Below are 21,176 nucleotides of genomic sequence, written 5' to 3' on the forward strand. Positions count from 1 at the left end.
TATATGTCATCCCATTGCCTTCTTGCCTGCATGGTTTCTGCCGAATAATCCGAGCTTAGTCTTATTGTTTCTCCTCTGTATGTGACTTTTTGTTTTTCACAAGCTGCTCTCAGGATTCTCTGTCTTTGGTTTTAGCGAGTGTGATTACGATATGCCTTGGTGATTTTCCCCTGGGGTCCATCCTATTTGGGGTTTGTTGAGCCTTTTGGATGGTCAACTCCTCATCTTTCATGATATTGGGGAAGTTTTCCATCAGTAATTCGTCAATGATCCTCCCTGTGTTTTCTGTCCTCTCCCCCTGCTCTGGAACTCCAATCATTTGCAGATTTTTGCTTTTGATTGTATCCCACATAATTCTCAGAGTCTCTTCATTTTTCCTAGTTCTTTTTTCTGATTTTTCCTCAAACAGAGTTGTATCCAAGTGTTTGTCTTCAATTTTACTGATCCTATCTTCCATCGTTTCAAACCTGCTCCTCAGCCCTTCCATGACACTGTCCATTTCTGAAATCTTGTTGTTTATCTTTTGGATTTCTAATTGTTGTTTTTGTATGATTTCTAGTTGTGAATTTATTTTAGCATTTTTTTCCTGCATTATTTTCCTGAATTCTTCCATATTTTTGTCTGTATTTTCCATGAATTTGTCTGTCTTTTCCATGAATTTGTCTATTCTTTCCTCATTTTTGTCTGTTTTTTGCTTCAACTCCTGGATAATTCTGAATCTTAGAGATTTGAATTCCCTATCAGTTAGGTCTAGTGCCTTTTCTTCTACTGGAAGGTCATCTGGTGTTTTATTTTGGATGCCTACTGGAACCATCCTGTCCATTCTTGTAAATGTTTTGATATTGTCTGCTGCGTTCAGTGGTTATCTTCCTCGTTTATTGACTGTAGATCTGTTTGTTTCATCCTGCTTTTTTGTTTCACTTGGTTATGTCTGAGCAGGCAGGCTGTGCTTTCTCCATTGTTTGTTCGTCCATGGGCATGATACTTTTCACCTCCTTCTCCAATGGGCAAGGTCAGTCACTCAGGTATGGTACAGCAGGGCAGGTCTAACTCCTGTTTGCTGATCTCTGGTAGGAGTCCAAGATGGCGGATCCGTGCTTCGGTAGCTGATAGGGGACCTCTGCGTGTATCTCTCCTCGTGCTCTGTTCTCAGTCAGTTTCTTATTCCATTCGGTGCTTGGCTGGGTTCTTTATCTCTTCATTTGATGCTTAGGGTTTCAGGATTGACGTGGGACTCTGTTTGACTTAGTTTTTCTGATCTTTGCTGTGGAGGGATGGCGTGGTGATTCTGACTATAGGGCCATGTTGCCTGGAAGTCCAGCAATATGCTTTTAATGTTCCTTCATGCCATTTCATGACTTGATCTTTTTTTTTTTTAATCACTGAATAATATTCCATTGTATAGATGTACTACAGTTTGTTTATCTGTTCATATATTGAAAGACATCTTGGTTGCTTTCAGTTTTTGGAAATTATGTTTAAAGCTGCTATAAGCATTCATGTGCAGGTTTTTGTATGGACATACATTTTCATCTTATTTGTGTAAATATTTAAGAGTGTAATTTCTGGACCATGTGATAAAATTATGTTTAGCTTTGTAAGAAACTGCCCAATTGTTTTTCCTAAGTGGTTGTACCATTTTGCATTCTTACCAGCAATGAATGAGAGTTCCTGTCCCTTCACATCCTTACCAGTGTTTGGTATTGTCAGTTTTTTTGGATTTTAGCCATTCTAGTAGATGTTGAATGGTGTGGCATTGTTGCTTTAATATACAATTCCCTAATGACATGACATTGAGCACCCTTTCATATGCTTATTTGACATCTGTATATTCTTTTTCTTGAGACATCTGTTTAGATCTTTTGCTCATCTGGTTGTTTTCCTTATTATTGCATTTGAAGAGTTCTTTGTATATTTTAGATATAAGTCCTTTATCAGATATGTCTTTTGCAAATATTTCCTTCCAGCATGTGACTTGTCTTTTCATTCTTTAACAACATCTTTCTCAGAGCATAAGTTTTTAATTTTAATAAAGTCCAACTTGCTCATTTTTTTTTTCTTTCTTGTATTGTGCTTTTACAGTTGTATCTAAAAAGTCACCACAAAACCCAAATTCACCTAGAATTTCTTCTGTTACTTCTGGAAGTTTTATAGTATTGCATTTTACATTTAAGTGTATGATTCATTTTGAGTTAATTTTTGTGAAAGGTATAAGGTCTGTGTCTAGATTTTTTTTTTTTTTTCTTTTTTGCATGTGAATTTTCATTGTTCCAGCACTGGGAATTTTTTTTTATAGGGCTAATTCAAAAACTTATGACTCAAATTTTACAAGATAACAAACTTGGATAAAAAAAAAAAATGCTTTGCAAGGTAAATCAAAGTTAAAATTACTTACAGTATCCAAAGCTTCAAAACTTTTTAATGTATGAAATCACAATTTATTTAACTTTAAAATAAGCAAGTACCATGTATTTGTTTAAAAATTTCGCCTTAAAAATTGGCTCTTTTGTTAATAATCTTCAAAATATTTATGAATAATATTTCATTTCCACTCTACCTCCAACTGCATTTGGTGCTAAATCAGGAAATGTAGCCTTTCTATCCAAAAAGCTACCTGAAAGGTGTATATGTTTAAAAATAGGATATTATATATAGATACAGCCCTGAGCAGTATGATCTTGATTTTTACAGTCTAAAACATCATTTGACAATATTTATTTTTATGGGTAATTTCTGAGGGAATTATTTGAATACTGTAGGAAAGCTAAGAAAATTTGCAAAGAGCACACGTAGAAAAGTAAGTCAGGTTGTTTTCCTTCATTCTATTGACATGGTGTATTACGTTGATTGATTTTCTAGTGTTGAACCATCCCTGCATTCCTGGAATAAACCCCACTTGGTCATGGTGTGTGATTCTTTGAATATGCTGTTAGATTCTGTTCTCTAGTATTTTGTTGAGGATTTTTACATCTATATTCATAAGCGATATTGGCCTGTAATTTTCTTCTCTTGTGGTGTCTTTGTCTGGTTTGGGTATCAGGGTTATGTTTACTTCATAGAATGAATTAGGGAGTATTCCTTCCTTCTCTATCTTTTGGAAGAGTTTAAACAGCATTGGTGTAAATCCTTCTCTAAATATTTGGTAGAATTCCCCAGTGAAGCCATCTGGTCCAGGGCTTTTTTTTTTTGTTGGGAACTTTTGATCACTAATTTGATCTTTTCACTTGTTACAGGTCTGTTGAGACTCTATTTCCATTTGAGTCAGTTGGGGTAGGTTGTGTGCTTCTAAGAGTTTGTTCATTCCATCTAGTCTATCTAGTTTGTTGTTATACAGTTGTTCATAATATTCCATCATAATTCTCTATTTCTATCAGGTCAGTTGTAATGTTCCCTCTTTCATTTTTTATTTTGGTCATTTACATATTTTCTTTTGTTTGTCACTCTAGCTAAAGATCTGTCAATTTTATTGATCTTTTCAAAGAACCAACTTCTGGTTTTATTGATTCTCTCTATTGTTCTTCTGTTTTCAATTTTATTTATTTCTGCTTGATCTTTGTTATTTCTTTTCTTCTGGTAGGTTTAGGCTTAGTTTGCTCTTCTCTTTCTAGTTCCTGGGGTTGTCAAGTTAGACTATTGTTTGAGATCTTTCTTCCTGAAGAAAGTAATCAAAGTCACTAAATGGTATATATAGAAACTATTGAATTGGTGTATATTTTGCTGTGTATATTGTCAACAGCAACAACAAAATAAATAAAATTATATATATACATAAACCACACACAAAAAAATGTAAGTTAGGCTTTCGGGGTTTGTGGATAGATTTCCTGACAAAACTGGTTTTTATTTATAGTGGTCTGAGCTCATGGTACATGCTGTTTGTAATGTTTTAGAAAATTCTTAGAAAAGTGACCTTGCAAAAAATGGAATTTGTCTTTCCTCAGGTATATTATGAGTCTATAGAGTTAAACTAAGCATGATAATTTCATTATTGTTGTTGTGTGCCATTGAGTCAATTCCCACTCATAGTGATCCTAAATGACAAAGTAGAACTGCCCCATAGGGTTTCCTGGGCTGTGGTCTTTACAGGAGCTGATCACCAGCTGTTTTACCCCACAGAGATCCTGGTGAGTTCAAACCACCAATCTTTCAGTTAGCATCCGAGCACTTAACCATTGCACCACCAGGGCTCCTTGATAATTTCATTAGACATCTAAAATCTACTGCTGGCTCTTTCTTTTCTTTTCTTTTTTATGATTATAAAATATATATAACATAACATTTGTAATTCTAACCATTTTTAAATGTATAATTCAATAGCATTAATCATATTCACAATGTTGTGCAACCATCACCATTAATTATCTCCAACACTTTTTCATGACCTCAAACAGAAACTTTGTACCCATTCATCAATAACTCTCCATCCCTTCTCTCTCCAGTCCCTGATGTCCACTAATAACCTTTTGTCTCTATGCATTTGCCTATTCTTGATATTTCATATAAGTGTGATCATAAAATATTTGTCCCCTTGTATCTGGCTTATTCACATACCATAATGTTTTCAAGGTTCATCTATGTTGTAACATGTATCAGAACTTCATTTCTCTTTGTGACTGAATAATATTCCATTTTATGGGCATACCACATTTTGTTTATCCATTCATCTGTTGACAAACATTTCACTGGTTGCTACCTTTTGGCTTTTGTGTATTATGCTGCAATGAGCATTGGTGTACAAGTATCTATTTGAGTGTCTGCTTTTAATCCTTTTGGGCACATATATAGAATTGCTGGGTCATATGGTAATTTTTTGAGGAACCACTCTACTGTTTCCACAGTGCTGCACTGTTTTACATTCCCACCAGCAATGCATGAAGGTTCTAATTTCTCCACATCCTCACTTATTTCCATTTTTCTGATAATAGAAATCCTAGCAGGTGTGAAATGACATCTCATTGTGGTTTTGATTTGCATTTTCCTAATGACTAATGATGCTGAACATCTTTTCACGTGCTGATTGGCCATTTGTTTATCTTCTTTGGATAAATGTCTATTCAAGTCCTTTGTCCATTTTTAAATTGCGTTGTTTGTCTTTTTTGTTGTTGAATTGTAGGAGTGCTTATATATTCTGGATATTAAACCCTTACCAGATACATGGTTACCAAATCTTTTCTCCTATTCTCTAGGTTGTCTTTTCACTTTCTTGACAATGGCCTTGGGTGCACAAAAGTTTTTAATTTTGATGATGTCCAATTTATCTATTTTTTTCTTTTGTTGCTCATGCTTCGGGTGTCTTCCAGCCATTTCTTAAATGGACCTTGTACAAGAAAGGTAAATTGTTTCTAATAAATTGAGTAAACACTGAGTACAATGTCTAGACAACCATCTGATCCTTTAACTCTTCATAAATAGTGAACTGCTGCCACACGGTTGATTCTAACTCATGATGACCCCATGTGTTACAAAGCAGAACTGCTCTATAGGATTTTCTTGGCTGTAATCTTTATGGAAGTAGATCACCAGGCCTTTTTTCCAAGGTACTGCTGGGTAGGTCCGAACCACCAACCTTTAGGTTAGTAGTCAAGTATAAACCGTTTGTGCCACCCAGGAACCTCCTTCACAAATAGTAACGGCTATTTATTATGTTATCCAAATCTGTCCTGTGCCCAAACATAAACCTTTGTACATGCATTAAATATGCTTCTTCCTCAAGGTTTACAGTCAGCTAGAAAAACTTGCAAGAGTAAATGGTGCCCATAACAACAGTAGGATCCAAGAGAACTGACCTTAAACAGGTATATTTCTTATTTGATCTGCATAGCAGTTCTATGAGATGGCAAGGCAGGTATCATATAACCATTTTTCAGATGAGAACATTCAAGACATTGAGAAGAGGCTGCATAATTTCCTGGAGTCCAGTTTTCCAACGTTACTCTAAAGAAATCCATTCAAATCCTGCCTCTGAGTTCCGCATACTTTCTACACTAGCATTCTCTGAACCATGCTAATGTTATGTCACCTTTAAAAACATTTAATTTCCCTCTTGTCTCCAGTGAGAAGTTTAAATGTAAACAGAAAAGCAAAACCCACTTTTCCCTGTTGAGTTTACTTTTCCTCAACTTGAGAAGAGTTGGCATATATATTGAGTGGTTTGTTTTTTGTTGTGTTTTTTTTTTTTTAACTTTTATTACATAAAATTCCAATCATATACAAAAGTAGAGAGAAAAGCATAAGAATTCTCTTGTACCTATCACCCAAGTTCACCAGTTATCGACTCATGGCCAATCTTGTTTAATCTATAATCCTACCCACTCTTCACCTCTCATCTACTGGATTACTTTGAAGCAAATCTCAGATATATCATTTTATCGATAAATATTTCAATATGCATCTCCTTTTTAAAAACATAGCAAAATACCATTAAATACCTTAAACTGTTAAAAATTTCTTAATATCATCAACCATTTACTCAGAGTTTTACACCTTCCTTATTGTCTCAAATGTATTTTAATAGTTGGTTTATTCAAATCAGAAATCCAAATAAGATCCATATATTGCATTGGTTGATATGTCTCTTAAGTCTATTAGTTGTTAAGTTCCCTCTCCCTTTCTCTTTTTTGTCGCTTGTAATTTCTTAAAGACACCAGGTAACTTCTTATAGAGTTTCCCACATTCTGGATTTTGCTAAATTTATACTTGTGGTGTCATTTAGAATGTTCTTCTGTTTCCTGTAAATTGGTAGTTTGTCCTAAGGGATTGGATTCAGGTTTTCTTTTTTTTTTTCTCTTTTTCTTTATTATTTTGCAAGAATTCACCATAGGTGATGTTGTGTGCTTCTCTCAAGAGACAAGTAGTGTCTGATTGTCTCTCCTTTTTTTTTTTTACTTTAATACCTATTGACGATCATTGCCTAGATCCATTATTTTATTAAGGAGGTTATTAGATTTTAAAGAAAATTATTTTAGCCTCATAAACAGATAAAAGTTTTGTTTTTAAAACTTGTCTTTGTGTATGTGGCTATTGAAAATAACACTACAATGAATATTGATGTATATGTAAAAGTTCTCCTTTGGGCTTTGCTTTGAGTTCTTTCATGAAAGACAACCAAGAGTATTTAAACTCTCTCTGAGTAGTGGATAGAATTCCTGAAACATATCTTCTCTCAAGTGTGGCCCTCTGAATTATTGAAAAATTTATACTACGAAGAGTGTGACTGTTGGTCTAGGGATATTTAAATAGCATTTGTCTTTTCTCCAGTGATAAAATCAATAAAAAACTATCGCATTGGTGAGTAGCATCTGTGGCCTTAAAAGCTTTGGAGTGGCCATCTAAGATTAACTATTGGTCTATACTTCTCTGGAGCAAAAGAAAAAGAAGGAAACCACAGACTCAAAGAAGAAACCAGTCTATAGGACTAATAGCCCACATGAACCACCACGTCATCTACCCTGAGACCAGAAGAACTAGATGGTGCCCTGCTACCACTACCAACTGTTCTGACTAGGGACACAATAGATAGTCCTGGGTAGAATGGGAGAAAAATGTAGAACAAAACTCAAATTCCTAAAAAAACAAAAAGACCAGACTTACTCAGCTGGTAGACACTAGAGGAATCCCCGAGACTATTGCCCTGAGACACCCTTTAAACTTGGAACTGAAGCTACTCCCGGAGGTCACCTTTCAGCCAAGGAACAAATTGACTCATAAAATAAACAATATTACCCATGGGAGAAAAAAATAAAAGAGCAGATTAGACATAGAGAAGGAAGCAGAAATGGGGAAGATAGAGGCTATGCCACATGAAGATCACCAAGGAGCCAATAAACAGAAGCTGAGGAGACAAAGATCTTTCCCCAGAGCCAACAGAGAGAGAAGACTTGCCCTAGAACCTGCATCCTGATTTTGGACTTCTAGCCTCCTAACTGTGAGAAAATAAGTTTTTGTTTGTTAAAGCCAAAAAAAAAAAAAAAGAAAGAAAGAAAGAAAGAAAAAGAAAAAGCTATTGCCCTCAGATTCATGTTGGTAAAAACAAAACACCAAACCTGCCACCATGTTGCAGAGTAGAATTGCTGTATAGGATTTTCTTGGCTCTAATCTTTACAGAAGCAGATTGTCAAGCCTTTCTTCCATGGCACTGCTGAGTAGGTTCGAACCACCAACCTTTAGGTTAGTAGTTGAGTGCAAACTGTTTATGTTACTCAGGGACGTTTTCATGGTGGTACCAGGGACCAAAAAAGACAAATGCTACTTTAAATACCCCTAGGCTAACAGTCACACTCTTCGTAGTATAACAATTTGCTTACCACTGTTTTTGTTAAATAAACGAAATACGTTAAGATCTATTTCTGCCCCCCTCTACCAAAACTAGGATTATTGGCTATCTCTTCTGTTCAAGAAACTGGTGGGCACCAATGTGTTAATGGCAAGTGTGAAAGGTCCAGACAGAAACAAACTTCGAGTATACCTTCATTGCACAAACATCAATCAGTAAGTATGAAAAGCACCCTTTACCAGTGAATTTACCAATTATGTGCTTAATTGGTAAGCAGGTAACTTCCTATTCTAACATCCTGTTGTCATATATCTGTATAGTAGGTATAAGATGTGTCAGTGGTTTTTTTTTTTTCATATTCATAATGATACAGTGCCAGAGTCTAACTAAAAACACGTAGCTTAAATATAGGCATTTACACTCCAGCAAAGATTTGTAAAATAGTTTTAATTGTCATAATCTATAACGGATACATATATTGGATTTAAATAAAGCATAGTACTAATGTAAGAAAATGTAACTATTTTTATATAGCTGATTAATTCATTGAATGACTATTAATGAATATAAATATTGATTCATATGAGTGAATAAGTATAGGAATATATTTATCCTCTTGTATCATACTTGATAACTTATTAAAGAAGAAGAACGACAACAGTAACCTTATTTTCAAAAAATTCAACCACAATTTCTGCAGTTGAGAGGCCATAGAGGTTTCTGTGAGCTTGTGGTCTGGCCTCAGGTAGCAAAAAGTGTTCCTAAATCTCAGAAGTTTTCCTGCAAAACATCAGTAGATCTAACTTTTTTGAGTTTTTCAAGTATTTTTTAAAAGGCTAGAAAAAGCCCCTGTTCATGTAGTCTGTAATTTGAATTCACAGGAACCCACAAAATACTCTTTTTATTACTTAGTCTTCCTACATTTGAAATAGAGCTTCAGACTGGTTCAGTCATGGCCAGCGAAGCAAAACCGAAACAGACCTGAGTGTTTAAAATTTGGGTGATCCAGAACAATAACCAGAATGGGAAAAATTACGGGTTGAAGCCCTGGAATGGGAGACTTGGAAGAGGCATAGTGAGCCCTTTCAAGAGCCTGATGCATGAGATTGGATTATTGGCTGGACTGTGGAGAGTGACACACATTCATAGCAGCGCAGTTGGCTGCCATCTTGAAGCGGGGCACCACTGTTTCCGACTCTGCCCAAAATCCAATGGGGAGAGATTTGGTTACTATGCAACGTGTACACTGCCCTTGTTTTCTAAGAGGAAGATTAAGTTTCCAACAGGGCTTCCACCCGTAATTTTTCCTTTTCCAGTTATCTTTCTGGTTCACCCAAAATTTGAAAATTCAGGTCTGTTCCAGTTTTGTTTCCTCAGCCATGACTGAACCAAGAAGAGCTAGTTCGGAGGCCTGGTTTGAATATCCAAGGGCTAATTGACTTACTAGCAACTCAGCCTGGCAAAGCAGAAGAGATCAAAGAGTGCACTAGCCCTGAAAGTGGTACTGTGAAGAACAATATTTTTTATCATGATTTTTCAAAATAAGACCACACCAGTGGTCTAATAGTATCATGAACGGGAAGACACTTAAAAGGGTTCATCATCATTATGGATATTAATATCCACAATCATATTTGTAATTGAGTTTTTAATTGCTTAAATTAGATAAATATTTTTATTACGTTAATCTATTTGCTTTTAGCCCAAGGTATAAAGAAGGAGATTTAACTCTGTATGCCTTAAATCTACATAATGTCACCATGAGCTTACAGTTACCATATCATTTATTTGACAAACAAGTGGATAAATACCTCGTAAAACCTTCAGGTCCTGATGGATTACTTTCCAAGTGAGTATTCTTCCTTGTTGATTTCTAACTTTCCTCAAATTTTTTGGAGTTTACAATATTGATGGACAGTATTGATAAGCAACACAAAAAAAAGTCAACTATTCCAAGTTCTAACTATTCTAATACTCAGGAAGTTTATGTACGGATACTTGTTAATGCAGGTATAACTCACTTTAAGGGTCCAAAGCAGAAAGATATGAACACAAACTAGCAGTTACCTTAGGGAATATTTTGCATTTCAGAACAAGTTGGTATATTAAGATCCGCTCAATTTGCTCTGAAAAGACTTACAATTCTTGGTAACACAGTCACTAAAGTAAAGCATACTTATATATAATTGCTATTAAGGGTGTGTGGGTTAGTGTAAAATATCATACCACATGCTCTGGGTGTAATTCTCTTGCAATGTTAAGGTAATTTTTTTATTGGTTAGATAAAGAAAAATGGCCAGAAATGTGCCATCTAGGTGAGTTATTTGAAACTGATTCTAATAGATTTTGGTTTTTAAAAATAGATCACTGAACATATCTTATAAAAGCCCTTATTCAACAGAGCCCCAAAGAATGACTATGAGTCTTAATGACTTACGTACACCAACATTGTAACATTTCTGTCCAATGTGTGTTCGAAGGTGCTCTTTTCATCATGACTACTCTCACACTGGAGTATAGAAATTAAGAGTTTACAAAATTCTCACCATCTCCTGCCCTCCCCCCGAATCATTGCAAATGCTATGTTAGTGATGTTTTCTGTGACAATTAGCATCAGGACCTGAAAAAATACCATCAGTATTCTTTTTCCAAAATCCTACCCCACAATAGACAAGCAGTATTAACATTGGATATGGCTCCTTTATTTATTTATTTTTCCTGTAAGTATAATCTTACAACCTTTAGTGGAAAAAAGAAAAGAAAAGAAAGAAAAAGAAACAAAGAAAAGCCCCACACGTTTTCCCAAGTGTCTTTTCACACATAGTCCTTGTAGACATTTTTAACAGGCTAGATATTTTATAAAATGAATATACCAGGGTTTACTTAACCGCATTCCTACTGTTTATACCTTTTTTTTTTCTGTTGTAAATAATGCATCTTTGGGTAACAGATACTTTTCTCTATTTAGGTTCTAACCTTTTTAAAGTGGGTTATTTTTGCTTGATGCTAATAAGGAAAAATATTTCTGAAGTAATTGAATAATAGTTGTAGAGTTGAAAGTGTCTTCAGAGGTCTTTTTAATCCAGCCACCCATCTAAGGCCTGCTGGCTCTGTATGATCCCTCCTCTGTTGGAGCTCATGATCTCTCATGATGGCTGTTCTCAATGAGAGGTTAAAGTGAGCCTCTCTGTGCCTTTCACCTGCTGGTCTTAGTTCTACTGTATAGAGCAGAGGTTGAAAACTATACCTCATGCCTGTAGACGAGTCAGTTTGTTTTTAGGGGCCCCCACCATTTTTTTTTTTTTTTCAGTAGCAAGGGTTGGCATGCACTCTGTATTAATTTTCATTCTTAATTGGTAATCAACAATTAAAACTTGACAACTAAAATATCTGTATTTCTACATTTTCTTTTTTAAAAAAATGGACACTCTGGGAGGGCAGAGAAAAGGGGAACTCATTACTTAGGGGTACTGAGCTGCTTCTGTTAACAGTGATACAAAAATTTGGAAATGGATAATGGTGAAGGTTGAACAACATGATAAACATAATTGATGTCACTGAATTGTACATGTGAAGCATGCTGAAATAGCAATGTTTTGTTATATATATTTACCACAATAATTAAAAATTAAAAATGATCTATTTTGGTTTAGCATAAGAGGGACATTACATGTGCCTTATAAGTGCAAATAACCAATATTAAGTCTGATTCATGTTGTATCTCTCACTCCTTGCACATTGCCCAACAGTTTACACATTCAACAAATGTTTGTTGAATGAATGAATGAATAAACCAATCAATGAGATGTTATAGCTTAAAAAAAAAAAGGGATACTCTGGCAACTCTGGTCTTCCTTTCCTAATTAGTTGGGGTTAAATTGGGGTCATTTAATTTAGACAGGTCACATGCTTTCTAGTTCTCCACAGTCCCCACCTGACCCTGTTAGTTTTATGCCTGTCCTACTGCATTTTCATATAAATTTTTTTGGCCCTTGTGGGCATTTCAGTTTGCTACCCCTAATCTGGAGCAATGCTGAGAACCTCATTTTCTCCAGGATAACTCTTAAATATTTGAGGGACATTTGGGTTATCTCCATCCAGGCTAAATATGCTCAACTTCTTCAACGATTTCTTTGCTGTAGTTATAAGATTCTGCTGCATTCTGATCACACATTTCATGCTTTAATCACTGGAAAATTGGTGAAATTATGGATAATGTTTTATTCCCCTAAATTCTCTTTGATGAATATATATTACCTATAATCTTCTCTTTGTAAAATGTTGCAAAGAGTATCCCGTATAAATTCGATGTGTCTGCACACTTGCTTTTACTAATGACCTCTGAGAATTAAACAATGGTCTTTAAAAAATTATTTTTTATGTGAACAACTTACAAAGTGCTTATAGAGAGCCCTAAATATTGTTTAATAAGTATTTGAATTAATATATTTTATATTTATCTCAGATAAATTTGCCCAGCATCTAGCTTTTGTTGCATCGGTTGTTCACTAATTCCTTCCAGCTTTATGTCATCTGAAACTTGAGAAGCATTCTTATGGTTCTTTATCATCATGTTACTGACTTCAAAACACGCGACAAGATACTACCCTCAATAAAGCCTCACCCTCATCACCCAGCCGGCTGCGGAAATAATTAGCTCAGTATATTTATATAATATAGCATCCTTCAGTTATACGCAAGGAACCCTGGTGATGCAGTGGCTAAGCACTCGGATGCTAAGGTTGGTGGTTCAAACCCACTAGCTGCTCTGCAGGAGAAAGATACAATGTCTGTGTCTGTAGATTTACAGCCTTAAACACCCTATGGGGCAGTTCTCCCCTGTCCTGTAGGATTGCTGTGAGTTGGATTCACTCGATGGCAATGGGTTTCATTTGGTTTCGTTTAGTTATATGTAGGAGACCCTGGGTGGCGCAAATGGTTAAGTGCTGGACTACTATCTGAAAGGTTGATGGTTCAAACCCACCCAGAGGTATCTTGGAAGTAAGGCCTGGTAATCTGCTTCCAAAAGGTCACAGCCTTGAAAACCCTGTGAAGTGTTTCTGCTCTGCGCACACGGGGTCGCCATGAGTTGTAATCAACTCTACAGCAACTAACGTGTTATATGTACAAGTAATTAGGAGCCCTGGTGGTACTGTGGTTAAGAGCTTGGCTACCAACCAGAAGGTTGGCGGTTCAAATCCACCATCCGATCCTTGGAAACCCAATGGGGCAGTTCTACTCTGTCCTAAAAGGTCGCTATGAGTCAGAATCAACTCGACGGCAATGGTTTTTGTTTTTTGTTTTTGTTTTTTGGATAAGTGATCAAAGCAGTATAACCTGATGACATTAATATCTTGCCTATGTTTTGTTATCTTACGCACAACAGTACTGATTCACAGTGATCAGCAAAATAACCTCTCTAAATGCATTTCTGAAACGTTTATGTATACTTTTGCAAAAGGTTTTTAATTTCATGTGTAACAGACTCTTAACCACTACCATCATTTAGAGATGTTTTCAAGGCCTATTCTTGCTTGTGGTTTCCTGATGATGGTTATGGCATTTCCTCCCCCACTGCATCTAAAAATTGATGTCATATAGGTGCGAAAACCCAAAAAAATGGGGCATGTGGACTGAGTACAACTGCAATACAGGCTTGTTAGCCTCTGGCACAGTCATGGGTATGTTGTCGGCACGTTTGAAGTTACAGAACCTGCGGCTCAGCAGCCAACCAAGTTTCAATGGAAACCAGTTTTTCCGCTGACTGATACTTAGCAGGGACAGCGTGTGAGAGGCTTTTAAAAGTGAAAACTTTAGAATAATGCTAAGTAGGAAACGGCCAAATGTCTAATAACAGAGGATTAAGTAAACAAACTAATACTCTCACAATGAAATCCTGTGGAGCCATTAAAATGATGTATCAGATGAATGCTTAATGGTGTGGGAAAGTATTAGGATGTGTTGAGTGGAAGAAGAATTAAGTTTTAAGGGAATATTACAGTATACTCATTTTTGTTTAAATAAAAATGTCTGTGTTTAGAACATAGAACAGAGATGGATATACACCAAATTATTAAAAATTTATTTAAATGATTTAATAGATTACCTTTGTTATATTTATTTACCTAAATAATAATAATGACAGATAATACTTTTACAGTGCTTACTGTGTGCAAGACACTGTTATAAGTGTTCTATATATATTACATGTATTACATCTATGACACACATATAACTCTGTTATTAAGTATATCCTCTAAATTTTCAACAATAAAAGAGTGCTAGCTTTAATATAAAAAGCATTTGAGAAAAGGATAGTAGCGATATAAGCATTGTTTATAATTATGGATTTATTAGTAGAGCTAAAAGCAGACTACTGTTTTTTATAAGCTCTTGTTTATATTGGATTTATTGCTGAGAGCATGTGTTAATTTGATTTGAATAATAATAAGTACACATGAGAAATAACACTTGTAGAACAAAATTCTAACTCACAAAAAAAGACCAGACTTACTGGCCTGACAGAGACTGGAGAAACCCTGAGAGTATGGCCCCTGGGCACACTTTTAGCTCCGTAATAAAGTCACTCCTCAGGTTAACCCTTCAGCCAAAGATTAGACAGGCCCATAAAACAAAACAAGACTAAAGGGGCACACCAGCCCAGGGGCAAGGACTAGAAGGCAGGAGGGGACAGGAAAGCTGGTAATAGGGAACCCAAGGTTGAGAAGGGGAGAGTGTTGACAAGTTGTGGGGTTGGTAACCAATGTCACAAAACAATATGTGTACTAATTGTTTAATGAGAAGCTAGTTTGTTCTGTAAACCTTCAACTAAAGTACAATAAAAAAGAAAGAAAGAAAGAATATGGCAAGTTCAAGAAACACAGAAAAGGCAGCTGTGGCTGAAGCCTGGAGAAAAAAAAAGAAATAACACTTGTCATTAACAAGTTTTTCTTTTTTTCATTTTTTGGCTCAACTTTGAATTTGAATTCCAACAGCAAAATACAAAGAAAACAAATTTTTTGGAATCTGTGGTTTAGCCAAACAAAATTTTTTTTTTTGTTTTACTGCAGCAATATACATTCTACCTTAATATCTTAACAGCATAAAAAAGTGAATGCACACCTTCTGGAGGGGTTTAGAAGGTTTATGGTCATAGTTAGAAGTGGGAAATTTCATTAACTATCATTTTTTATGTTACATTAGTGAATTTTTACAGACCATTATATGTACATACATACGTGTGTGCGCATGCACGTGTGTATCCTTGTTTGCTTTATTTCAAAATGTTTTCAATTATTTACTATCAAGTAAAATTGCAACAACTCTAGAAGTTATGCCATGTTTATCTTTTTATACCTCCATCATATCGACTACTATAGATTGTGTATGTTCCATTTTTCTGTAAAGGACCAGATAATAAATATTTTAGGCTTTGCAGGCTATAAGCGTCTCTGTTATAACTACTCAACTCTATCCAACCCATTAAACCTGTTGCCATCTAGCCGATTCCGACTCACAGCAAGCCTACAGGACAGAATAGAACTGCCCCATAGTGTTTCCAAGGAGCAGCTGCTGGAGTTGAACTGCTGACCTTTTGGTTAGCAGCCAAATGCTTAACCACTGTGCCACGAGGGCCCCTTCAACTCTACCACTACAGCTTAAAGATCACTAGGTTAAACACCTAACAGATGAAACATAAAAATAAAAATTATGATATAATATAGACTGTCACAAAAAAAATTGGGGGCCTAAAAAAAAAAATCTCATGACTTTTGTAGGGTAGGTGGAACATACCCAACTTGGCTAACTTGGGTGTATCTTTCCCCTTGGCAGATCTGTTCAACTCAATGGTCAAATTCTGAAGATGGTGGATGATGAAACCCTGCCAGCTTTGATGGAAAAACCCCTCCGCCCAGGAAGTTCGCTGGGTTTGCCAGCTTTTTCATATGGGTTTTTTGTGATAAGAAATGCCAAAGTTGCTGCTTGCATCTGAAAATGAAAGGCGCTAACACTAGCCCTGAGATGAAAGTTTTCAAGCTTATTGACACGAGTACCTAAAGCAAAACTCAAGCTCTAGGAAGGCAAGAAGATACATTACAAATCAACTTGTGGGAGCTTCAGAAACATTGGGACATTCTCAGTGCCAAATTTAGTACAGTTTTTTGGTCTCTCTCTAAGTAGACTACTGCTAATAATAATAGCTAATAATCCCTTGTGCCAAACACTATGCTTAGCACTGTGCATGCACCATTTTTATGTAAGTTATTAAAAATATGTATGAACGCTCCCAGTATGGCCAGGAGGCAGATAAGTGAAGGATATATTATTAGATTTAAGAAAGTGCTTAGTCGTTTTTATTTTTGAAAACAGTTGTTAGAAGGTTGTTGCATTCTTTCCTGCATACGTTGTCTCTTTGGGATCCCGCTGGAAAAAGTTTATTGCCACAATCTTCAAAATGGTTATGAAAGTGGGACTATCTCTTTGCACCTAGACAGAGAGCTAGAATTGAGCTGCTGCTTCTCTTCTCTGTTCCGTTTGTCTTTGTCAGCAATAGTAAGTGAGAGGACAGATGGTTAGATGCAAGAGTATAAAAAATGATTAATGAAAATTCAGAAGAAAGGGATTATGTAAACTTCAAATGAAATAAAAAAAAGAAGACTGTAAACGAAATGGGTTTACCAATAGGAGGAAATTGATAAAACATTCAATGTAAACCATCTACCAACGTTTACTTTAAATCTACCTTTGATTCTCATTTTAGTTGGGAAGCATTTGGCTGTAAGTAATAGAAAACCCTAATCTGAAATGGCTTAAATAATGAGGACATTTATAATTCCACATAACCAAAAGTTCAAGTAGAGTGGGCTTCAGTAGGTCAGTATGCCTCAAAAGACCCAAGTTCCTTCCATCCCTCTGCTATGCCATCTTTAGAGTTGGCTTCATTCTCGGGCTGGTAGTATGATGGCAGCTATAGCTGTTCCAAGGACCAGTTCACACTTGGCGGCAGCTAGAGGAAGAAGATGGACAATTTTTTCTGGGTCTCCTTCATAGACTTGAAGAAGCCTTTTTCAGAGGCTTTCCCATATCTTCTCATGTCTTATTGGTCAGGAATGAGTTGCATGGACACCCCTCTCCCCACCCCCCCCAATTATTGAGATTCCTATAATTGTCTCAGAGTCATCCTTTGGAGAAGTGTGGATGATGTTGGTCATCTACAGCGCTGACCACTACATTTCTGTGCTTTTTATCGGTGATAGAATGTATTATTTTCCCCTTTATCGTAATTTTTAGAAATATAGTCCTCTTTTTATATTTATGCTTGCTATGAATATTGTCTCAATTAAATTTAAGTATATTTATAAGGAGCTAAAGTTGGAACTTATAGTTTGGATGCTTCGATACCCTTATATTTTATGTGTAAGTGGTTTTATATTTTCACATTTGAAATAAAGTAACTTTAGATTGCATGATTATTCTTTTAATAAAACTTAAGCCTCCAGATTCCTACATTTGGAGGCCTTGTTTTCCTTCACCTCTTTGTTTACACCTCCTACATTTGTTTGTTCTCCTCAACACTGACAGTTGACGTAGAGGAAAAAAGAACAGGCACCAACATAATTTCTTACTTCATCATGTACATTCAATCCTGATCTAAGTCTCATCCTATCAGTTTCTCTCTTTCCTGTCCCCTCTGCCATTTAATAAATTCAAGGCCTAATTTCTCACTTGTATTCTTATTCACTCTCCTAATTATTCATCCTGACTGTGCTGACAGTTTTTAAAATGGCTCCCTATTTTTTTTTTAACATTTTATTGTGCTTTAGGTGAAGGTTTACACAGCAAATTAGTTTTCCATTCAACAATTCATACACAAATTGTTCCATGACATTGGTTGCAATCCCCACAATGTGTCAGCACTCTCCCACTTCCACCCTGGCTTCCTGTTTCCATCCGTCCAGCTCCCCTGCCCCTCTTTGCCTTCTCATCTTTGCTTTTGGGCAAATGTTGCCCATTTGGTCTCATACAGTTGACTGTTTGGAGAAGCACATTCCTCACAGGTGTTATTGTTTATTTTATAGGCCTATCTATTATTTGGTTGAAAGGTGACCTCTGAGACTGGCTTTAGTTCCAGATTCAAAGGTGCCTTAGGGCCATACTCTCGGGGATTCCTCTAGTCTATCATTTTAGTTAGTATGGTCTTTTTTATAAATTTGAGTTTTGTACTACATTTTTCTCTCATTGTAACCAGGACCTTCTTTCGATTGTGTCCCTGGTCAGAGCAATCTGTAGTGGTAGCTGGGCATCATCTAGTTCTTCTGGTCTCAGGCTAGAGAGGAGGCTATGGTTCATGTGGGCCATTAGTCTTTTGGACTAATTGCTTCCTTGGGCCTTTGGTTTCCTTCACTCTTCTTTGCTCCAGATGGGAAGAGATCAATAGTTGTATCTTAGATGTCCCTATTTCATACAGGCACATAATGTTCTCCGTAACCTGGCACTGACCTATTTCTTCAGCCTTAGATCTTGTCACTCCCTCCATGAGCTCTCTTCTCCAACCACAGATCAGCCGAGAAGTCTGAACACACGTGCTCTTCTGCCTTTTGCTCCTGTGTCTGTTGTGCTGTTCCCTCTGCTCTCTGCCTGGACTATCCTTCTAACTGTCCTCTCTATGTGGCAAACTTTCAGACCCAGCTCAAATATCAGGTGTTTTGTTTGTTTTGTTTTTTATATGAATTCTTTTTTGTTGTTTTTTTATTGTTGTAAATATATATGTAACAAAATATTTGCCATTTCAACATTCTTCGCATACACAATTCTGTGACATTAATTATGTTTATCATGTTGTTCAAAACTATTCTTTGTTCCCACAGCACTTTGTACATTTACTATGGCACTTATGATGCATTTTAATTACATACATAAATCTTTCTCACTTGACTCTAAGCTTATAAGAAGCAGAAGCTATATCTTATTCATTTTTGTATGCCTTGCGCTTAGCATGTTATCTGGCACACAGTAGCCACTTAAATATTTCCTTAATGACATAAAAAAGTATTCAAATTTCAAACTAGTTTAAGTATTTTGATTCTGAGTATATAAAAAAATTTAATGATAATTCAAACCAGGGCTGTGAACTGGTTTGTTCTGGTTCAAACCTCTGCTAAGAATTTGCATTTCCACCCCAGATATACTGAATCAGAATCTACATTTTAACAAGATTCCCCAGGTGATTCTTATGTATAATAAAATTTGAGAACCACTGCTCTCCTACTGGTTCTCAGAACTGGTCCCTAACCAGTAGAATTAGCATCGCCTGGGAACTTGTTAGAAATGAAATTCTCAGCAGGGGTTCGAACTGGAACAAACTGGTTCAAAGCACTGATTCAAACTTTAAAAAGTATTGTCTACTACTTTTCAAAATCTTTAAAAATATCATTAGTGGTTGAAATGGCAAATATTTTGATACGTATTTCACCATAATAAAAACTCTTTGTTTACCAGTTTTAGTACTGTATTTGCGCTGACTTGTTAGGGACCACGTTAACCTCTCTATGCCTCAATTTTTTTCCAGCAATAAAATGGAGGGTTTAATCTAAGGTAGAAAGACCAAAAATAAATAAATATACATAAAAAAAACCCAAACCCATTGTCGTCTAGTTGATTCTGACTCATAGCAACCCTATAGGACAGAGTAGAACTGCCCCATAGGGTTTTCAAGGAGCGGCTGGTGGATTCAAACTGCTAGCCTTTTGGTTAGCAGGCAAGATCTTAACCACTGTGCCACCAGGGCTCTGGAAATACAGGTATAAGTATATTAAAAAAAAAAACCCATTGCTGTGAGTTCCGACTCATAGCAACCCTATAGAATAGGGTAGAACTGCTCCATAGGGTTTCCAAGGAGCGGCTGGTGGATTCAAACTGCTGACCTTTTGCTTAGCAGCTGTAGCTCTTAACCACTGTGCCACCAGGGTGGATTCGAACTGCCAACCTTTTCGTTAGCAGCCAAGCTCTTAACCACTGCACCACCAGGGCCCTGTGGTATAGGTATAGATACGTATAAAACTTGTTGCTGTCCAGTTGATTCCAACTCATGGCAACCCCATACCTTACTGAGTAGAATAGCTCCATAGGGTTTTCTTAGCTGTAATCTTTACAGAAGCAGATCACCAGGCCTTTCTTCACGGCTTCACTGGTTGGGTTTGAACTGTCAGCTTTAGGTTTGTAGTTGAGCACTGAGCACAAACCGTTTGCACCATCCAGGGATATATATATAGAGAGAGTGTATATCATTAGTTTTATATCTATATGTATCTCATTAGTAAGCTTTTACTAATGAGAGATGGTTATGTGCAGAAAGGAGAGCTCTCAGTTATGCATTAATGTTAAATGTATTAATATTAGGGTTTTCTTAAACTTCCTTAGAGTAAGCTCTTACTTAATCAACTACATTTATTTTCTGTAACTCATTATATTAGCTCAAAATTCTTTGTCGTTTAGTGTCTTTGGTCCTAGTGGTTCACTTCATCTCCATGATAATGGGAATTTCCAAATCTTGTAAACTTGTATGTTGAAGACTTATCAGTTCTGTAATTGGACTCATTTTCTTTTTCTTTCTTTTTTTAATATTCTGATGCATATCATCAACCTACCTGAAGTTCAAAAAATCTTCAGATTATCCTTCTAACCAGAATTTTGATTACCAACACAACTAACATAAATGCCCATGTGTTTTGTCTGACAATGCCAAAGCAAAATAAATAAGACTAAAATTAAATTATAACGGAGTGAATAACCAGTTTTCAACTATAGATGTCTTTAGTAATCTTTTAAAAAATGTTGCCAATGATGCATAAACTGTGTCTTAGTTATCTGGTGCTGCTGTAACAGAATTACCACAAGTGGATGG

The 21,176-nt window shown here is 36.1% G+C and overlaps 1 protein-coding gene across 1 annotated transcript in view; it reads left to right on the top strand.

The window, feature by feature from the left end:
- Positions 1-17,804, top strand: part of HPSE (heparanase) — a 53,455-nt gene extending 35,651 nt beyond the window's left edge. The window contains exons 10-12 of the mRNA XM_004390971.2: positions 8,369-8,487; positions 9,975-10,121; positions 16,106-17,804. Coding sequence (XP_004391028.1) covers positions 8,369-8,487; positions 9,975-10,121; positions 16,106-16,265 — 426 coding nt within the window. The 3' untranslated portion in view covers positions 16,266-17,804. The remainder of the gene's footprint in view (positions 1-8,368; positions 8,488-9,974; positions 10,122-16,105) is intronic.
- Positions 17,805-21,176: the final 3,372 nt, after the last annotated feature.

The sequence above is a fragment of the Trichechus manatus genome, unplaced genomic scaffold, assembly GCF_000243295.1.
Source record: "Trichechus manatus latirostris isolate Lorelei unplaced genomic scaffold, TriManLat1.0 scaffold00374, whole genome shotgun sequence".
NCBI classification, from domain to species: domain Eukaryota; kingdom Metazoa; phylum Chordata; class Mammalia; order Sirenia; family Trichechidae; genus Trichechus; species Trichechus manatus.